At 35.0% G+C, this 22,334-nt stretch overlaps 1 protein-coding gene across 3 annotated transcripts in view; it reads left to right on the forward strand.

Moving 5' to 3' along the window:
• Nucleotides 1–22,334, forward strand: part of LOC107656000 (receptor-type tyrosine-protein phosphatase delta-like) — an 84,527-nt gene that overhangs the window by 59,557 nt on the left and 2,636 nt on the right. For 2 of the 3 annotated variants that reach the window (XM_016443634.1, XM_016443643.1), the window contains 22 exons: nt 2,034–2,057; nt 2,594–2,711; nt 3,563–4,195; nt 4,732–4,829; nt 6,316–6,572; nt 7,515–7,608; nt 7,796–8,005; nt 8,246–8,406; nt 8,863–8,874; nt 8,984–9,099; nt 11,856–11,953; nt 12,208–12,331; nt 13,276–13,451; nt 14,412–14,435; nt 15,498–15,617; nt 16,671–16,825; nt 18,368–18,653; nt 18,944–19,122; nt 19,265–19,391; nt 20,077–20,202; nt 20,708–20,862; nt 21,232–21,367. In XM_016443634.1, the coding sequence (XP_016299120.1) occupies nt 2,034–2,057; nt 2,594–2,711; nt 3,563–4,195; nt 4,732–4,829; nt 6,316–6,572; nt 7,515–7,608; nt 7,796–8,005; nt 8,246–8,406; nt 8,863–8,874; nt 8,984–9,099; nt 11,856–11,953; nt 12,208–12,331; nt 13,276–13,451; nt 14,412–14,435; nt 15,498–15,617; nt 16,671–16,825; nt 18,368–18,653; nt 18,944–19,122; nt 19,265–19,391; nt 20,077–20,202; nt 20,708–20,862; nt 21,232–21,367 (3,429 nt within the window). The remainder of the gene's footprint in view (nt 1–2,033; nt 2,058–2,593; nt 2,712–3,562; nt 4,196–4,731; nt 4,830–6,315; nt 6,573–7,514; nt 7,609–7,795; nt 8,006–8,245; nt 8,407–8,862; nt 8,875–8,983; nt 9,100–11,855; nt 11,954–12,207; nt 12,332–13,275; nt 13,452–14,411; nt 14,436–15,497; nt 15,618–16,670; nt 16,826–18,367; nt 18,654–18,943; nt 19,123–19,264; nt 19,392–20,076; nt 20,203–20,707; nt 20,863–21,231; nt 21,368–22,334) is intronic. The other variant, XM_016443652.1, reaches the window with a different exon arrangement.

The following is a 22,334-nucleotide window of genomic DNA, read 5'->3' on the forward strand; positions in this document are numbered from 1 at the left end:
GCAAAGCACATCTATAAAGTACATTATTGTGAAATATTTCTTGGCAAAATTCACACAAACATAATCTGTTATGTCTTATATGAATGATTAGTTAATTGTTAGGGAAAAATCTGATGTGTAACATTATATTAGATCCATGCATTACAGCTGGTCTTAATATAGATCTGTCTCAAAGTTAATCAAACATTAAAAGAAAAGACGGAGTCCCTCGCTGCTCTTGAATAAACTACTGTTTATTTGCATCTTTGTTCTTAATTTTAATAAAGATAAAATTAAAAATGGCTCTATTGAGATTAATAGTATAGTAATTATCATTAAGAAAAGAATTGGAGGAAAATATGCAACGTTGCTTGGTGATATTGCTTTGGAGTCTTCAGAAAACTTTAACTCGATTTTTCTCAAAATCAACTCTGCTGACTCTATCGCCTTCAAATGGCTGTAACTTAGGCATTTTTTGTCCGATTCACAATGGAGAATGTGAACATAAAAAGAACTCGTTTTAGAAAATTTGCTCATTTCGACTCATTTTGCCAGAACGGGTCACACACACACACACACACACATATATATATATATATATATGCACTGTAAAAAAAATGGTCAAACGGTAAACGACTAAAAATGTTACAGTAAAAACCTATAAATTGGTTAACGTTAAGTTCCCCTACTATATACGGTGAAAACAATTTTACGGTAAAATAAAATTTTTGGAAGTGAAAGAGAATGTATTATTTACAGTGAAAAAAACTTAAATTGATATTCCCAGAATTCCCTGAGTTACATTTCACATTTGTTGTTTTTCATTTAAATAACTGTTTCTTCTTAGTTTTTTCTTATCAGTTATGTTCATTAGGGTTGTATGTTATATCTAATGTTAAATTAATGATTATTTATTTCCTTATTTCAGTATCATGTGTGTTACCTTTATGGTGTTTAGTATTTGTGTGAATGATACTCCGCACCTTCTATATATGTTAGTATTTTCTTTCTCAGCTTGTGGAAAAGCTGTTTGTGATGAGCATTGGTTCATGTTACTTTGTCATCACCACCTGTTTTTGGTGGTTAACAGTGTATTACAATTGTCTTGCCTTAAATTTTATTGTCTTAAAGATTGTCCTACCTAACACTATTTTTTGTCAGTTTAAATATTTTTCATTCACATACAAACAGCCTCATTCAGCCAATAAATTAATCAAGGCAACTATAGGTTTCTTGTTCAACAAATTTTAAATTAATAAATATTAATTAATCCAAATAATCTAAATAATTTTGTTATTATGAAAATGAATAGTGATATGAGAGCAAAATGAAATTTGGAAGATCAGAAATGATTGAGATTACATCTTATCTGAGAGTATTTTTACAGGATGTCATTACCGAACCAGCCAGTATCTGAATGTTTTAATTTATAAACATTTGAAAAAAAATTTATTCATATGTATTAACTCATAATTAAATGTATAATTTACTGCTAGCTAATTGTTGTGTTAATAAGTGTAAGGTTTATCCAACCTATTATGTAAAAAATGTCACTACCATCACACAAAATATAAAAAATCCACATGGTCACACATATTAAAATGAACTTGATCAAGTACATGTGATAATGTGATGGTTGAAACAGTTTGAAGATGTTTTTATTTTTCAAGGTTTCAAGTAGTGCTGCTAATCGAAGAATCACTCACATATATTAGAAATATGATGCAGATCCCAGCTATCACTTGATCTGAATGAGTTGTTTGTTTGTCAGTAATTAGGCTTCTTAGCTCAGCTACTGCTTTCTAAATGGACTTTAATTTAGCCTAAATCATCAGATAACATCAGTATCTGCTTATTATCCGCATGCTGAGACAGAACCTCTGATAACTATCTCAAAAACTAAGAGCCTTAAAACCACCATGTAATTGTCCCAGTGAACCTTTCACGCTATTTATTCTTAATAGACCTTTATTCATTGTGTTGTTGCGAATAATCATATTACATCTTGGCATTCACATCAATTTTAACTATTTATGTCTTGTTTTTGTAAACAGCCACAGAACGACTCGAAACAATATGTGAGTATATCTACTTTGAACATGACCCAGAATTTGAATGCATATATTTACATGAATCAAAGTCCCTTTGAGGCAAATCAATTCACTTTGCGGCTATCTTGGTTATGCCTTCAGGCAGATTTATTTTATCTAGGCAGTAGGCATGAATAGAAATATACCTGAGTGGATAAAAAATGTAGTCTGTTTGTCAAGAGTCAAATCAAATCAATGATATAAAAAAGTTGATTCTTTAGCTCAAATCATAGTTAAAAAAAAAACTCATGCCAGTCCAGCTAATGTGTTTGCACATACTGTACTAAAGTAAAACAGACAGTGTCTCAATCAAAATGTTATTGACTCCTTTAACAAAAAAGCTGGACATACATTCGCCGCCATATTGAGCATTGTGATTTCTCCTATTAATTTTGCAACACTTACTCAGTCTCTGATATGAATACAGATTATGTGGTGCGGTATTACAGAACATTTGATTTCTTTGATTTTTTTTTTCTTTTTGTTGAATTAGTGTTATGGTAAAATGTATATTTGTTTATTAGGACCTAATTTTGACTGGTTTATGGCCGAACACTGAATACTCTGTGACTGTGGCTGCATTCAACTCAAAAGGCAATGGAGCACGTAGCAAACCTACAGCCATCAGAACTAAACCATCATGTGTGTACACACTCCAACATACATACATGCTAATGCATTGGTATATACACTTGTTTTTATGTTTATCTCAATGTTAAAGAGAAAGGTCACCCAAAAATGAAAATATTTTACTTACCCTCATGTCATTCCAAACCTGCATGACTTCGTTTTATTATATAGAACACTAAGGGAGACAATTTAAAGGATTGCTCTTCTGCACTTTTCAAAAATGTGCCAAGGAAAGCAATGGTGGATGTCAAGAGTGAATATCACTGAATGAGTTCAGCTTTTCGAATGATAAGGTCTTTGATGTATAAACGAATCATTCAGGCCAATTTTGTGAGCCAGATCAAATGATTCACTGAAAAGATCTGACTCAAAATTATTTCAACTTTTTGAATAATAAGGTGCAAGTTCAACTTTTGGATCATTAAACGAAACATTCAGACCGATATCGTGAACTTCTATTCACTTAAAAAACTATGGTGGATGTCAAGATTTTTAGTGAATATCACTTAATATTGAGTCTGTGACGTTTCAATTCAACCCATTTGTGACCGGATCAAACAATTCACTCAAAAGAGTGTTTCTCTTATTAACGCTATGGTGAATGTCAAGATTTCCAGTGAATTCATTCATCTGGGGATTTCAGTGAGTCATTTTTAAAGGTTGAAATCTTTAGTCCCTGTTCATTGTAATTCCATGGAAAAGAACATTGAAACTTTGTTCTTTTGTGTATTGCACAAGAACGTCTTTTCATTTTCCTTTTTGGGTGAACTAATCATTGAAGTGTATCACTTAACCCTACACATATCTTATCTGCAGTGCTACATATGTAGTGTTGATCTACAGTATTATTTTCTATTCCACAGTGCCAGGTATGCCCCTGCTTACAGTTGCGCCATCTGAAGATGGCACTGCCCTGCTGAAATGGCAGCCTCCTCCTGCTGGTCTGTCCCCTGTGCTGGGCTACAGGCTCTCATATGGCCAGGCTGACCTGACCTCAGACTCCTTCATGGTGCAAGAGATAAACGCACCATCTTTGAGCGCAGGGGTGCTGTACGTGTTCCGTCTGGCCGTCCGTACCATCTGGGGTTACGGTTCAAGCGCTCAGGTCACACTTTTAACACCATACATGGTGCAGACAACCACAGACGACATGGTAACAGCCCCAGGGACAACAGATGCTTTAAATGTGAGCGTACAGGAAACAGTTCCGCTTTTGGCTAACTTAACAGCCGAAGACATCAACTCCTCTTCTGTGATCCTGAGATGGGAGCGACCAAAAAACTATGACCGGATCCAAGGTTACCGTGTGTGGTTCGCTGTCACCTATAGTAATGGCACGGACATTGCCATGGAATCAGACGTTTCGGAGGCCACAGTGGTTCTTAATGGCCTAAGGCCAAATACTGAGTATGTGGCGAGAGTGTGCATGCTTAGCAAACATGGCCCTGGGCCCTATAGTCTCCCTATATCCATCAAAACACAACCAGCACAGGAAGGTAGGACTCATGTGTATCCTTCTCACACACAAACATTTACTGTCAGGCAAGCCTTCCTAATCAAAACCACTACATTTTCATTACTCTAGAAGGATATTTTCTGTTTATGTCTGGTCATTTTTTGTCTGTGTTTGTTGGTCTGAATCTCTTGTTCGGTGGCATCCATTAAGTGCAGATAAAAGGTGAGAATCTTTCTGTAAATGGATCTAGGTGAATGTGGAGTGCTCCATTATCTCATAAGACAACTATGGTAAAGGTGAGCCTTTAGAAAAGAGTGATGAATTCTTGTCAGCACTATGAGAAAAAGTAACTTACTAGCTCTTTTTTCTCCTGGCGGCTCTGTCTGTGCACCCTTTACGGATAACAGCCTGATGTGGTAAATGTTTTTAGTAGAAACAGTTGAAAGGATTCTTTGATGTTCTTCATAAATGCTTTAGCAATGCTGGAGGCCAGAGGTTCTGCTCAGGTGAGCTGAAGTATTGATGTGTGATGTGTTGATCTCTTGTTTTGTTTTGTTTTCTCTCTCTCTTTAATAGTGTTTGCTGTGAACTTCAGAGTGAAAGCTGCTATGAAGAGTTCAGTGCTGCTGACCTGGGAGTCACGAACCACCAGTAATAAAGCACATTCTCTTATTGTAAGTACTGCGAAATACAGTACTTTGCTGCGTGTATGTGAGAGCATGAGTCTGGTTTTGTTGAAATAAATTAATGTGTTTAAAGGTTAGGGATGTGGTTCTCAAACTTTTTGACTCCAAAAGCCACCATGACATCAAAACCTGGACGACTAATGGGTTTATAAGTATGGGTTTATATAATAGGAGTTTTTCAATTGTCTGTCAATTGTCAAGCTGCTTGTTTTCAGATGTTTTTATTTACACAAACTAGGAGTGGCAATATATTAGCATAAAATAATTAATTAAAATAGCTTCAGTAATTCTAGATGTTTCAAGAACTGAATGTTTTTCAGGGTTCACACTTTTAGAAACTATAGAAATGTACATTACTTTTCAAGATAAAAAAAAAAACTCAATTACTCAAAAATTGCAGTTTCTCAGTTGTTTCTACATGATAAAATATTTTAGAACTTAAAGGGGTCATATGATGCGATTTCAAGTTTTCCTTTCTCTTTGGAGTGTTACAAGCTGATTGTGCATAGATAAGATCCCTGAAGTTGCAAAGACTAAAGTCTCAAATCCAAAGAAATATTCTTTATCAAAGTTAAGACTCTGCCACGCCCCCCTAAAACGGCTCGTTCTAACACGCCCCCACATATCTACCTCACTATGTGGAAATATTAGCATAATGCCGCCCAAATGTTCACGCAAAGAAAGAAGGCGTGGTTTCAGGGGCATAGAGGACCTACAATAATGTACAGTATTTGAAAAATAATGTGTTTTTTGAACATTAAAGCATGTCAGCATATTCTGTTACACCAAATACACAAAATAATGATCTTTAAAAAAGCATCATATGACCCCGTTAATGTAACTAGAAAAAATTAGATTTAGTTTACAAGTGGACAGCTTCATGGCATCTATTTGTACATAGTTTATTGGAACCATCATATATGTTTCTGATGTGAAACTAAATCTGAATAAAAAATTTGATCACCAAAAAAAAAAATAGATTTAGTGTATTTTCATGACTTTTCCAGGTCTAGAAATCACACTTCTAAAATTCCCTCATATATTTTCCATGACCGTGGGATCCCTCGTCTAAAATTGTTGAGAGAATTAATTAAAATAAGAAATCTGATGTTTTTTTGCGGGGTCTTTTTTTATTTTAAAGCATGTTTTGTCTTTTTTAAATATGGACCCCTGGTTGAGAATCACTGGCTTAGATGACAGAAGATATCATTAACTCAGTATAAAAGCAAACATGTAGGTGTGAGTGTGTGTTGTTCCTCCATCGCCACCCTTCATGCAACATATTGAGATGGAATTGTGTATGACAGTGTTTGTATAAATGTGTGCGTGCGCATTTAGCAAGTGTCTGAGGTGTCAGTCTTAATCTCTTTCTGCCCTCCTCGAATGTGTGCGTGCCACAAGATGTGCATAGTCTTGGCTGGTTAAGTGTGCAGTTTACGTTTGTTTGCTTTTCTATTTTCTGCTTCTCTCTCAGATCTCATATGGTGATGGTGAGAGTGTGGAGGTGGATGGGCGGCTCGGGCAGAAGTTGGTGACTAAGCTGAAGCCCCAGTCTCTCTACACTTTCATGTTAACTAGTAGAGCTGATGGCACTGGGGGCCTGCAGCACAGTGCAGATGCCATGACAGCTCCAAACCTGCTGACTAGGAAACCCCAGGTGCTGGACAAGACCAGCTCTCAGAGCATCGCTACCCTGCAACTGCCCCCTGTCCAGGGACAGGCTAATGTCAGGTCAGGAATACACCAATGAAAATAGAGGGTGGGATTTATTAAAAGCTTCAAATTTGACTTACTTTGAACTGTTCAGGTCTAATTTAGATTTCCAGATTTCCATTGTGGTCTCGGAATTCTAAACTCAAAAATTCACAGAGGCTGCATTTATTTGATCAAAATTTCTGTAAAAATAATATTGTGAAAGATTACCCTAATAAAAAAGTAATATATATATATAATACATTCATTTCATACTAAGTATGGTTCAAATCTATTAACACTGACATACTGACATATCGCTCAAGACTTACTGATATAAAAATTATGATAAAACTTTATTTGGAGTACTACTTGTGTACAATGCACATTTTTTTTTTATATTAAGCATAAAATGTTTTTTAGTGTCACTATTGATGAAGATTGTATGATCTTTGAATAATAAGTCTTTAAATGCAAGATATTTAAAGAGTACCTAAAGTATACTTGCAATAGTTCCACTTTAGCACAATCAAATATACTTCAGTATATCTTTAGTTGGACTTCAGCACTACTTCCGCACAATTAAAATGCATTAAGTACAAAATTAGTTGTTCCAATTTAGCAGACTTCAAGTATACCAGTTTAGTATACTAAGTACAATTGCAGGGTATTTTTATTAAGTACATAAATATGTAAATGTATTTGTAGTATACTTAGCATGAAATAAATGTATTTCATCTACATTTTAGTATATTTATTTTTCAATAGGGTAATACAATTTAAAATAACTGTTTCCTGTTTTAATATTATTATAATAATAGATATTTGATGTAATTTATTCCTGTGATGGCAAAAGAATTTTCAGCATTCAGTTTTACAGTGCAAACATTTTTCTTTGTTTTTTTTTGGAGCAAAAAGCAAACCCAGACTTTTCTTTATGAAATTCACCCATAATAATTAATATCATCTTTTTATTGAAAGGGGTTTCTACATTGTGGTTGTCCCCCTGAAGAGGCAGAGAGGAGGAAACTTCCAGAATTTATGGAGTGATCCAGATGAGATAAACATTGATGAGGTAATAAAATGTTTGTAATTGAGTTGCAGATGTTGTAATTTTGTACAATTTTCATCAAGTTGTTCACTGTCGTTGTTGAAAAAGCTGTTCAAAGTTTAAAGCACATGTTGGTTCAACACAGGGTAGTTGCAGTGTCTGTTGTGATTAACTTAGTGTCATGCGCTTGTCTGTTTTCTGGTTTCTCTAGCTGCTGAGGGAGATTAATGGCACTGGTCGCTCTGTGCGTCTACGGAGGCAGGCGGAGGCAAAAACATACATCAGCGCTCATTTCCAGAATCTTCCAGCTGAATTCAAACTAGGAGATGGACGTGTGTATGGAGCATTCCTAAACCGGCCACTTGTAAACGGACAGGAGTATGTGTGCTTCGTGCTGGCTATTCTTGAACTGGGCCAGAATGTAAGTTCTTCTTTTCTCTCTCATGTTAGAGTATCTTGGGGTCCATTATGAAAATGTAGTGATTAGATATACTGTGTTAAATAATCATTGTGTGAGCGAATCATTTCTGAGAAAAACATAGCTTAGTTTGAAACATTTAGTAAAGGAGATTATGTTGTACTGTTTTTTTTAAAGCAGGCATTGTGACATTCAACAGAAAATGTGGGGGCAAAACTTAAAATGCATATTTTTGATTGACAGACCGTGTACTCCACGAGTCCATTCTCTGATGCCGTGCTGTTCTCCGATGTTGAGCCACAGCCAATCGTTGACGAGGAGGAGGGGCTTCTATGGGTGGTGGGGCCAGTGCTGGCGGTCATTTTCATTATCAGCATTGTCATCCTCATCCTCCTCTTTAAAAGGTGAGAGAGAAAGAGAATTGAGCAGAAAATGATTGAGAATTTGATGATTTGAATGTAGATTAAATGACATCAAAGGGATGAAGAAATTAAGTGACACATTCATGAAAAACCAGGGAATTGAAACATTTAAAATGGAAAAATCATAGATCTATGGTGAAAATACATTCTAACTTGTTGTATCTTCTAGATATTGCTTGTGTAGAGTTAAACTTAAAACCATGGAGTTTTTTTGTGAGTGAATCATTCATTAGAGTCAGTCCTTTTGAATGAATCTCTTGAACGATTCACAAATTAGCCTAAATTGTTCATTCATTTGAATGAAAATTGAAAAGAATGAGAGGGAAATAAGCAAAGGAATAAAAATGATAGATGCTTTATATTTTACTTCTGCAGAAGCTGATTTTATTTATCCCTAATTCTTTTTTTCTTCCCTCGATTTATCTGTGCACAAACCAGCAAACCAGACAGGTCTGTGTATTATGTTTCTCTCTAAATCTAATTACGACCGAAATGCAATATAAACTATTTCCTACTAAGTGAGTGTTGCTTTAATGCTCCTGCATGTGTGATGTTACAGGAAGCGGGCAGAGCTGGAGGGCAGGAAGTGCAGCTTTCCCAGCAGCAGTAAAGCCATGAGTTCCCAGCATCCATCTGACCCAGTGGAGCTGCGTAGAATCAACTTCCCAACGGCTGGTAATATGCTGATGAAAAGACATGTCACAAACACACTCACATACAGGTACAGAGTGCTCAAGAATCAACTTTCAGTGCCCCTTTGATGCACACACACTGTCGGTATCAACACAGTGTTGTCTCTTTTCTAGGTTTGCGTGCATCTATCATCGGTTATCGACGGTTATCAAGTTAGTTTTGGTTTTTGAAGTCTATATTGACTGTTTAACCCCATTCATATTTATGCAGTAACCGGTTTGGCATTTTCATCCTCTTAACTCATTTGGCTCATAACAGGGTTGTATGTGAACACGTGCTGCAGCTTGTGAAGCTTTTCTCTCTCTGCTCTGATTGACGTCACAACTAGCTCACACACACCAGCAAACACTCATACATACACACTTTCAATCATGTTGAACTTTCCATTGTCTTCCCTGTTTTATATTTAGCTAATAATATTTTCTAATCTCCTAACCTCTAAACCCTCACACAAACTTTCTGCATTTTTAGATTTTCATTAAGACATTTTTAGTGTTTATTAAGATGTTTCCTTGCCCTCCTTGTGGGGAGATTTAGTCCCCACGATAATGGCGAAAACTGATCTACACACAGACACTCATACAATTACAGCTAGCTCTCTAAATGGGGACACACCAGAGATGTTTTTAAATAAAACACAATATATCAGAGATTATAGTAATTCAGTGTTGAATCAATGTTGATCTTGAATTTGTTGGAACAGGCAACTATTGCAGACATGAAATGAACTCTTCTCAGTGATATTCTAAATGCAGCAATATTGATTTCTGCTTTGTTTAATTTGATCTGATTCAGCTGTTTCATTGTTTATTTCATCTTGCTTAATACTTCTGACTGTCTTGTAATCTATACCCTCTCCTGTGCACATTCAGTATAGTTCAGATTTTATTTATAGAAATGTTAGAGTGGGATATGAATATCTGTCTGGGTGGAGACCAGTCCCCTCCCACAATCAAAAATAAGTTATATATCATGAAATAATTTAAAAGTTTTCTGTGAGGCTGTTTACTTAGATATAACATTTGTGTATGTAGGTAAAAACTTACATTCCCTGCATTTTCAATAACCTACAGACTACAATATAAACAATTATTTTTAAATAATATGATACTTTTTTTTTTTAGTTAATAGATGCCTAGTGTATCGTATAGTGTAAACATGACAATCTTACATTTTGTGAGCTTTTAATTATTGATCAGTTATTTTTTATATGGACATTAAATGTATAAAACATTAAATATATAGTATCCAACTGAAAGTACAACCATTCACAAATGGCCATTCTATTTAGATTGGTCTAAACCTTCAGTATTATTACATTTAGAAAATGATTAAAGGAGAGTCAAATTTTGTATTTGCCTGTTGTGAATCAATGGTTTTGCTATCTGGGTACAAACAACTACAATACAAACTAACCCCCCCCCCAATAATATTTTAAGAATAAAATAGCATTATGTCTTTTTCTGAGAACTTTTCACTTTTGAAAACACCCTAAAATGAGGTTACATTAGATTTAATCTACTGTAAAAGTAAAAGTCTGTAACCTACTGTAAAAGTCTACTGTATCATTTTTGATACATACATTTCTAAGGCCTCTAAATTAGCAACGAGTTTAAAATAATCAAAACTGAAAAACTGGTATATGTTTCTATTTGCTGTGAAATCTTTACTGATTTTTATTAAGTAAACGTGAGAATAACTTGGTAAAGTATCAAGATGAACACTTACTGGACTAAAGCAACTTTATCCATGCAACTTAAAAAAAAAAAATATCATGCTAAGACGTGAGTGTCAAATATTTTATGTTCCATTATATGTCCACAACTATAACCCCCAAAAATATAGAGCTTTGATCATAAAATTAAGAATTTAAATGAGACTGTCAACCCGATTAATCACGATTAATTGCATAAAAAATAAAAGTTTGTGTTTACTTAATATATATGTGTGTGTTTGTGTACTGTGTATATTTTTATGTATATAAATATATTTAAGAAAAATTTACATGTGTGCATATATATATATATATATATATATATATATATATCATATATTTCTTAAATAAATACATGTATGTGTGTATTTATATATGATATAAATATGCACAGTACACACACACACACATTATGTAAACACAAACTTTTCTTTTGAATACAATTAATCGTGATTAATAATTTTGCCAGCATTAATTTAAATATCACTTTAATAAGACATTATTGTGAAATATAGAGTGACAACTGGTATTTACTGTATATGTATTTTAAATAGGTAGTCTGCTATATTGTCATAAAGATCTCATTGATTTACATTACATGCAGACATTCATATTATTTTCTGGCCATACAAATATCAGCAATTGCACCAAATATGCTCAGTTTGGGCCTCTGAATAAAATTGAGGTGTTTTTTCCCTCCTCAGTATGAGCTCCAAATTCTCTTTATTTCATACTCTATAAGCCATAAAAGCCTGATAGGCAAAAACACATTAATTCATTGTCTAAAGTTCCAATAAACTGTTCCATTCAAAAAAAAAAAATTCATATATCAGGCTTTACAAGGTTAACTTCTGGTGATATTCTTTTAGCAGTTTTCTCCTCAAAACACATAAACTCATGAACCCTAGTGCTAAAACATAGATGAGATCACTAACATTCTCTCACACTGCTCAGAGCGCTCAGTCCAGCAGCGTGCCGTGTTCTCAGGGTCTGAACTGATGTGATTGTGTGATGTGTTTGACAGGCATGACCACCCACCCTCCAGTGTCCGTCTCAGAACTACCAGCTCACATAGAGAGGCTGAAAGCCAATGACAACCTGAGGTTCTCTCAAGAGTATGAGGTCAGATCTCTCACATAAACGCACTTACATTCACACCCCACGGGTGTACATTAAAAACATATTGGCCAGTGAATGATGTATATTAGCCCCACATTTTCAGCATACTATAACATGCTTTGAGTTCTTTTTTATGTACTTCTGTTGTGTGAGCACTAATTTCAATGCATAGGCCATGTGATGTTTATAACATGTGAAGTGCAGTATGGGGCTTGTCCAGTGTGATGTGTAATTCATGGCGTGCATCTCTCTTGTAGTCTATTGATCCAGGGCAGCAGTTCTCATGGGAACATTCTAACCTTGAGATTAACAAGCCAAAGAACAGATATGCCAACGTCATCGCCTACGACCACACCAGAATAGCACTTTCCAACAATGATGGTGAGATTGCGTGTGCTCAGTATGTCAATATTGCTTTTTCTATGTCTGTATTCATGAGAAATAACACATTTTTAATCTTAAAGGGGTATCGTCATGGGAAATCAACTAAGAGAAAGTTGTTACCCATTCACATTTATTGCATCTTGCACCATTGCTGCTTGTTATCTCTAAATGTACACATAACTGTACCAGTGTTATTATTGTAAACTAAAACTTAATTTTTTTTGGTACATAAAATAAAGCTGAAATAAAATACACATTTTAGATAAACTTAAAAAACTTGAATGCTGCCAACATAATTATCTTGAAAACAAACTGAAATAAGTTAGTAGTAAAATTACTAAAACTAAAACATAAATATTAAAAAGAAATATTTAAAAAAATAAAAAGCGCATAGCAAAATTACTCAAATATTATACAATATGATGACAAAACATAAAAATAAACACTTAAAAAAGCTACAATTCTAAAGCTAAAATTTGAATAAGTGCTATAATAGTATAGAAATAATACTAAAATAACACTGACAGGATCACTTCTGATAAATTTTCAGAAGTTAAGAGCTTTGTCCAGCTAATATACCTTATATTGTTTATTTTTGAGCTGTTTGATTTGTTCAGTTTCTTCCCTTTTTTATTTTATTATTTTTTGGCATTTTTGCTTTATTGCGATAGGACAGTATAGATAGACAGGAAGCAAATTGGTGGACAGAGAGGGATGGCATCAAGATGGGACTCAAACTCGGGTTGCCCGAAGTGCAACTGTGCTAAATTTCGGCTCTGATGCTGCTTCGTCATTTTGAAATATTAGATCCGACACACTACTAATGGAACTGAATTCAATCTTTTATTTACTCCCAAATTTATTTATGAAGAGCATTTAGTTTTTTTTCTCTTGTCAGTTTGAAAGTGATGAAGTGTTTGTCATTCTCTCTTGTTATGCAGGTGTTCCTGGCGGTGACTACATCAATGCCAACTTCATAGACGGGTACCGCCGACAGGGCGCATACGTCGCCACCCAGGGCCCCATGCCAGACACGTTTAGTGACTTCTGGAGAATGGTGTGGGAACAACACACAGCAAATATCATCATGATCACCAAACTTGAGGAGAAATCCAGGGTGAGAGCACTAAATCATACAAATACAGACCACACTCAAGTCATGTGCAGTCATACATTTCCAGACAGAAACACATTTCCAAAATCTAGTAAGCATCCTTGCTGTCTACTATAGGCAGCGACATGATCGGTCACTTATTTACAATGCATGCACGCTCTTGGTCATACTAATTGACAGTTATTACCTTCACCAAGAATGGAAACAATAGGAAAGCAAAGTCAAAACCGAAACATTTTAGGCAATTTTGAAATACTGGCAAGGACATGTCCAAGAAAAAGAGTATGTATGGTCACCCTAGTCGACTACCAGTGTGAGTAAAGTCAGTGGAGCTCACATGATCTGTCTTCTGTGAAGAACAATAGTTGAGTGTAGACATGAAAGAGACGTTAATGTTACTGATTGATTTCACTGTTCCTGACCCCACGCAGGATATAATAGATTCAAAACCATGTCAGAAATTGTTGGCATTCTGAGCATTTTTGATTTGTACTTTTCTAATTGTTTGTCTATAAATTGTCTATACAATTATTATATGCACTACTGCAGTGGAACTACAAATGTTCTGCAAGAACAGCATGAACAATTGATTCCTTGTCAAAATCTTATTTTTGTCTGCAATATATCTTTTTTTTTTAAATCAGATTTTCAAAAGCTATGGGCATTTATGCAGCCCACCAAAAATGTTAGATGAACTAAAATTTGTTACATTAAAATTTCAAACAGTGTTTGCATCAGGATGCTTAAAATGCTGTTTAGGTAGGCAACTGGCTGGGTTTTGAAACAGAACTACTGAGACACTACAACACTTAATCAAACTCATAAACACACACACACACACACATACTAACCATACTAACTTTTTGATCAAACACAGTGATATTTTCCATATTTCTCAGTGAGTCTGTTGTGTGGTGTTACGGAGCAGAGTAAGTCTTATGCTGTTTGTCTGTTACTCTCCAGATGCCTTCGTATTTCTTCTCAAAGGCAAGACGTCTCACTTGGCTAATTAGACCACTGTCACTTTTCACTTGAATGGTTGATATTCCGTGTCTCACCTCTTTCCTCCTTGTTAACTCTGCCTCATCCCTTTTTTAACACCCACTCTCTCTTTTTCTGATCTGTGTCTTCTCGCTTCCTCTTTCCCTCACTGACTTCTGAGACACATTTCGCCAAAGTGTAACTTGAATTTTTGGCTGGTTATCACACTCTCACTGCATGCTGAAATGTACTCTCAAAGGGTGTGTCTCAGTCTATTCCCTAGTTCTCTTTGGTGGGAATTAGTAAAAATAGGTTAAAAGGCATTCTGCTGATTTCTAGGGAGTGAACTGTTCAGTGCACTGGAATGATTTTGACAATAATAAATTCCTCCAAGTGCATCAAAAAAGTCATGTGACTGCGCTATGGGATGGCAAAACCTGACTAACCAGCGGACCGATCTCATTCCACAGCATCTGAAATGTTGTTATGGTCATTCGGAAATGCACGAGCAGTCTGTCATCAAAGTATTTCTGTATAATTGCCTCCCAGAAATGTCTTACACGACTGCATTCCCAAACAGCAGCATCCACCTCCGAAAGCAATGACGGCATTCATTGTGTTTCATCTGCTCTCTCTGAGGCGCAAGTAATTTATTATTATATATGAAAATGATTATATTCTCCTACTTTTCTTAGTGATTTATAGTGGCAGTTTATCAGGAAGTGACGATTTTGTTCTCTTTGACTTGTTGGATGGAAACAATGCTTGTTCGCAAATGTTTTATGCGATATTCCAGTTTTGCGCATAAATTAAATTCGCAACTTTGGATGGAAACCCGGCTAATGAGGCAGCCCACTCCCTTGGTAGTGTAATTACTAGTGGACTAGGAAGCGGACTGACACATAACCATGTGAGTACTGTTGTTGATGGAAAGCAGCCAAGCTGAAGAGCAGCTGACTGTCAGCGTTGATCTCAGCTGGTTCTTCAGCTCTCCTCTAATGTCTCCTTTGACATTGAGACATATGCAGCTGTGAGAGGTTTACTAAGTGTCTGCTGAACTGTGTGCAGAATAAATGCGATCAGTACTGGCCCAGCAGAGGCACAGAGACGTACGGATTGATGCAAGTCAATTTACTGGACACAGTGGAGCTCGCGACCTACTGCGTCAGGACTTTTGCTCTTTTTAAGGTAATGAAGCAGCAGTGAAAACACATTTTTACACTCCCAAAGGTAACCTAATGGCAGGGTCGATCCATAGGTTTTTTAGAACCTTGACAATTTCATGAAATATGCCTCACTGGTGTGAACATTGTCATAACATAAAACACAACATTTTTAACAGTTATGAGAAAGTGAATGAGAAAATTTGGTACTATAACTTTTTTTCCCATCATTTATTCACATTTTAACTCTTTTTTTGTTTTGTTTTTTTTTTGTTTTTTTTTTTTAATTCAGTAAAATAGTCCTGCTGTGTGACATTATTAAAAGTACATTCTATTAACTATAAGTAACATTGGAATTACATGTTCACTAACTCTTATTAAAATGTTAGTATACTTAAGACTAGAAGGATAAGGATAAGTTTATGGTTAGTAGAATAAGTTGACATGTACTTGCAAAATTACTTATAGCAGGGAAAAAAAGGTGTTTTTACACTACCATTGAGAAATTTTAACCAAACTATGTTACAGACTTTTCATTAAGACACTAAAGAATCATATCAACTTGTGGAAAATGGGCATCATATGACCCCTTTAAATACAACATATACAGTATAGAATCACAGCATATATTGAAAATAAACAAATATAATAACTATATACACATACCTCTTAAAGAGCAGATATTTGCAGAAAGTTTTGCAGATGAAATGTTCACTGACATCTTCATCTCCTTGGCAATGTCTGATTTTCTTGAGAAAATCATGCAAAAGAGTAAAAAAAATTATGCATTTGTTATTTTGATATTTGCGGCTTTTATTTATGGTGTTGTTGCTGTAGTTGTCAACCGTTTCAATTATTTGTCATGTTTTTTTTGTTTTTTAGTTTGTCACTGTTATTGTGCTTTGTGTGCTAAATATTGAGTACACATTGAATACACATTTGATGGGAAATATATTGAATAAAATAACATTGGTGCTTGAATGAGAAGCATTCTCTGACATCTTCTATTCTAGTCTAGTGTAGTCTATTTTAGTATATGGTACTGTACTGTGCTGAATTGTGTTGTTTCTATGTGCAGAGTGGGAGTGGCGAGAAAAGGGAGGTGCGTCAGTTCCAGTTTACAGCATGGCCAGATCAGGGGGTACCTGAACAACCCACTCCCTTCCTGGCCTTCCTCAGACGGGTCAAAGCCTGCAATCCCCCAGACGCTGGACCTATTGTGGTCCACTGCAGGTAACTCGTACAGAATTGAGCAAACACATTTATATCCAGTCAGACATGACAGGGAAAGATTCTGAGAAACTTGTTAAGTTTCATTCTGTACCAATGAAATGTGCTCTTACTCTGTAGAAAGTATCGAATCATTGGCCTAAATTGTGTTGATTATATAAAATTGGTGTTATATCACACAGAATTGAGTTGCAGCTTTTTGTGGAGTCTGAGTGTTTTTGTGTGTGTTTTATTTTGCTTAGACACAACAAAGCAACATTACTACAGTATATACATGCAAGGTTTTTACAAATTAACTGACACAGGGAAAATAAATGACATAAAACCACATATGAGAAATAAAAGATTTACAGTAAAAACATTAAACTTCTTAAAACTATGAGAAAGCTCCCCCCAACTCTTTCCTGTGGTTCTCATCTACTGATTAACTTCCTCGCAAACACTTGCTTGCAACATAACTATAAATTTGAAGAATGTTCTCTTTTTCCAATTTTTGTTGATTTTTTACAGGGTCAGTATAGGTAATTTTTGAGTTTTCTTTCTATTAAATAAGTCAAATAATGTTTTTACTATTTCATCTTTTTCATTAACATTTTACCCACTTATAAACAAAACAAAACAAAAGCCCAGCATTTATAACAGTAGAGGTAAAATGCATACAGAAAATAAAGAAAAATAATAATAATAATCAAATAATGATTTTAAAGTGCCCCTATTATTGGTAATGAAAGGTTCATATTTTGGTTTTGGGAGTCCCCAACAACAGGTTGACATGCATGGAAGGTCAAAAAACACTTTCATTGTCTTATATACCTTATTTGCTCAACGACTCCCAAACGATTCGTTTAACGATTCATTTTTCCAAACCCCTCCTTTGCGTGAAGCTAATCTGCGATGATTGGTCCGATTGGCGATTGGTCGATTTCAGTTTCATTTCATCATGCCTGTAATGCCTGATAAAGCAGCGTTTGTGAGCGCAGTGCTGCTTTATGTACAGCGTTACCGGGGAAACCGCTATTTTTACGCTCCAAAAGCGGCACCTAGTGGTAAAGAATGAATTAGCATTTTCATTCAACCAACGCTAAAAGACCAACAAGTGGGCAGGCAATATGCTAATGTTTCATGTTGACGTCAGCATGAAACGGCTTGGGATTCGTTTTAAAAACTATTAATTTCAATGATTCAGAGTCGACTCTTTCTTTTGAGAGACAATAACTTTATACACGGTGCACTTTCAGATTTAAAACTTTGCAGGATGTTTTCATTCACTTAGAGCTGTTACACACTGCATGAAAGGTCATTTTCAAAAATCCATAATAGGGGCACTTTAAAATATAACATAATTAATAATTAAATTAAATAAAAATGTATATAATTTCAATATATATATTTGTCTATATCTGTCTAATGATTTTATTCTATGAAACTGTTCAGTGAGAGAATATCGCTAAATCATTTTCACACATCAGTAATTTTTATACAACCATTATGCTGGAATATACGCTAATTTGAGTGCTTGTGACAAGCATTCTCTCTCTCTCTCAGTGCTGGTGTGGGCCGAACGGGCTGCTTCATTGTGATTGATGCCATGTTGGAGCGTGTGAAGCAGGAGAAGACGATAGATATTTATGGTCATGTGACTCTGATGCGATCTCAGCGAAACTACATGGTGCAGACAGAGGAGCAGTACGTCTTTATTTATGATGCACTGCTGGAGGCTATTTCCTGCGGCAACACAGAGGTTCCGGCACGGAATCTTTATGCCTACATCCAGAGACTGTCACAGACAGAACCGCCGGAGCACATCAGCGGAATGGAGCAGGAATTTAAAGTCAGTACTTCCCACGAATGTAACATATATTTGTTACTTTTTTCAGTAACAAATTAACTGAAACTGTAACAGTTAAAACAGTAAAAACTGAAAAAAGTGAATAAAAATATACATTTTAAAAGGAACAGACCACAACACTGTTACAGCTTTTTCATTAGTTCCATTTGTCTTATAAATAATATATAAAATACTCTATTGTCTCCTGTTGCTGGCAGTTGTATGTTGCTTTGTAATTAGCCTGTTCATAAAATTTAAATGTTGTTTATTTCTTTTTTCTGTATCCTTTTCAGCGCTTAGCTAATGCCAAAGCGCATAACTCCCGATTCGTCAGTGCCAGCCTTCCGTGCAATAAGTTCAAAAACCGATTGGTAAATATCATGCCATATGAGACCACACGTGTGTGTCTGCAGCCAATCAGAGGAGTGGAGGGCTCAGACTATGTCAATGGCAGTTTTATAGATGGCTACAGGTACATTGTGATCTCTCTTTTTTATAGATGTATTAGTAAAAATAAAACAGCACATCCACAAAACAAGTACACATCAACATTTGCAAGAAAGCTGGTGAAAATCTCAGTTCTTGACGTTTTTATTTCCTTCTCGTCACTCTAGGCAACAGAGGGCGTATATTGCGACTCAGGGGCCGTTGGCGGAGACAGTTGAAGATTACTGGCGAATGCTTTGGGAACATAATTCTACTATAGTAGTTATGCTTACTAAACTCAGAGAAATGGGAAGGGTTAGTTCACATACACACATACACGTCAGTGGTGTTTACTGTGATTGGTTGCTAATCAGTGTTATCTTAGTATTTATATACAATTTATAAATATTTTAAATTAGCTTTTATGTTTTTATTTTCAGTTTTCATTTTAATTTGTAGTCATTTTGTTATCTGCTTTTGTCTTTTTTTTGTTCTTTTTAAATATGACTATTTGGGTTTCATTTGTTTTTATTTATATTTATGTTTTAGTTTTATTTTTAACTGAGATCCAAATACTATGTTTAGTGCTTCAACTTAGTTGTTTAAGGGGTCCTATTATGCTCTTTTACAAAGTCTTGATTTTGTTTTGGGGGTGTCGTAGAACAGTCTCGTCCCATTCGTCGATATTTGTGATATCACAAATCCTGGAAAATATGCGTTGTAGTCCAAACGAGTCGTTCGTTGTAGTTTTTGAAACGTGATTTCTGTTAAATAAAATGTCTCCTTTTGAAGTGGACTTTGAGCTTTGCAACTTTGCAGATCTTTTTTATGCTCAAACAGCAACATTACAGACTAACTAAAGTTGAAAAAGTGAAAAAGCATAATAGGACCCCTTTAAGTTTCACTTTTTCGTCTGATATTTATATTTAATTTCAGCTGCATTTTACTTTTGAATAACGATAGTACCACTGATGAATGTGTGAACGTTTTTCTAATGCAGGAGAAATGTCATCAGTACTGGCCATCTGACAGGTCAGCACGCTATCAGTACTTTGTGGTGGATCCCATGGCGGAGTACAACATGCCTCAGTATATACTCCGAGAGTTTAAAGTCACAGATGCAAGGGTATGCCAAGCACTCATTAAAACCTTTAAGCTTTCCATGCTCATGAAAACCTGGAATAAAGTCTTTTTTTTTATTCTGGAAACATATTATATTGTGAGTATACATTTTCCTACTGTAATGTAATAGCCACATATTCTACAAATCAAATTTTTTAAAGTAATTTTTGTGTATAACTTGCATTAGTTCTGTTAAATGCTTTGAGTCGTTTCTTTTGAATGATTCAGTCAAAATGATTGGTTTTTATTATTCATTAGCACAGGGATTTTTACAGCATAAAAAAAGCTAGGTTTTCTCGCTTACACTTTATAAAACTTTCATTCAGAACATTAAATAATGTTACTACATTATATGATGCTTGAAAGTCATTAGCTGGCAAATTAGAAATTATTTATTAGTTGGAACTATCATGAAAGTGTAATACAATTCCATGGTTTATATAACTTCTCCGCATACCTCTGGTAATGCTGCCACTCTCTGTCTCTCATGACGCATCTCTTGCTCCTAGGACGGCCAATCCAGAACAGTCCGGCAGTTTCAGTTCACAGACTGGCCAGAGCAGGGTGTGCCAAAATCTGGTGAAGGCTTCATTGATTTTATCGGTCAAGTGCACAAAACAAAAGAGCAGTTTGGTCAGGATGGACCGATCACAGTACATTGCAGGTGAGGAGAATAATTGCGAAGGAATTTACGATGGATTTTATCCTTTTTTTCCTTTTATGTGTTTAGTGACACAAAATAAAGTCAGGGTTTATTTTGCAATAATGACTGGTTGACTGTATGTTCGCTTTTATTGCAAGGTTACCTACCAAATAAATAAAATGGAAATTAAATATATAGATTTGAGTCAAAATTACGCTGCTACTACTCTACTCTACTCTACTATTATATGCTTGCAATTCGGGTCATCATTGGAAAAAAATTTAATAATTCAAATTACCAATCAAAGTCTTACAAAGAGCTGTGAAATAAAATGAATGAATTCACATTATTGTATTTAATGTATTACTCGATGTCACATTTTCTGTGCAGTGCTGGTGTTGGGAGGACAGGTGTATTTATCACTCTAAGTATAGTATTGGAGAGGATGCGTTATGAAGGAGTGGTTGACATCTTCCAGACTGTCAAAATGTTGCGCACTCAAAGACCAGCCATGGTGCAGACAGAGGTAAGCTTGCACACTGCAACCCACATGATGCAGTATTCATGTCTTTCTATCCATACTACTCATAATTCTGTAGTTCCATTAGACTAGTACAAGTTAACAATTTTTCAAACGACCGCACATCATTTTGTTGAATGTTAAAATGCTTTTTCATTTCGTAACTGAACATGCAAAGCCATTTATAGGTTGATTCGCCATTAAAGTATAAAATGTGTCTATAATGCTTTCAGCATTGCTGTATTTTGTAACTCTGTCTCGAGCAATGGCATGCCATGTGTTTCTCATTATTGTGACTTTATATCTCAATTTTTTCATTATAACTGTGGCTTTATTACAAATTATTGTGACTTTCACGTAGTTTTCTTTATTACATTATATCTCATAATTATTTTATTTCTTACAGTTGACTTTCTCATTATTTCTCCCACTTTGTTGCTCATAATTGCATCTGATCCCTACAATTCTGACTTTATATCTCGTAATTACAGCTTTGTTTTTCATGTGAATTTATAGCACACAATTGCAATTATTTCTCATAATTCTGACTTTATTTCTTATAATTGTGTGTTATTACTTATTATTGCTACTTTATATCTCACAACTGCAACTTTCTCACAACTGTGGCTTTATATTCATAACTGACTTTATTTCTTCCAGTTATGATAATTCTCTTTATTGCTATTACTTTATAGCTTATAATTGCATCTATTTCAACCAACTGTGACTTTATATTTCATAATTACAACTTATGAATTTATTTCTCATTATTGACTTTATATCTCATAGTTGACTATTTCTTTCAAATGTTGACTTTATTACTTCTAATAAATGTGATTTTATCTCTCATAATTGTAACTTCATATCTCACAGTTGTCACTTAAAATTGTGACTATTTCTAATAACCGTCTTTTCATATCTCAAAATTGCAATTTTATTTTTTACCAAACAGTTTTCAATAGTGTACTAATCA

The sequence above is a fragment of the Sinocyclocheilus anshuiensis genome, unplaced genomic scaffold (assembly GCF_001515605.1).
Source record: "Sinocyclocheilus anshuiensis isolate Anshui unplaced genomic scaffold, SAMN03320099.WGS_v1.1 scaffold85, whole genome shotgun sequence".
Classification (NCBI taxonomy): domain Eukaryota; kingdom Metazoa; phylum Chordata; class Actinopteri; order Cypriniformes; family Cyprinidae; genus Sinocyclocheilus; species Sinocyclocheilus anshuiensis.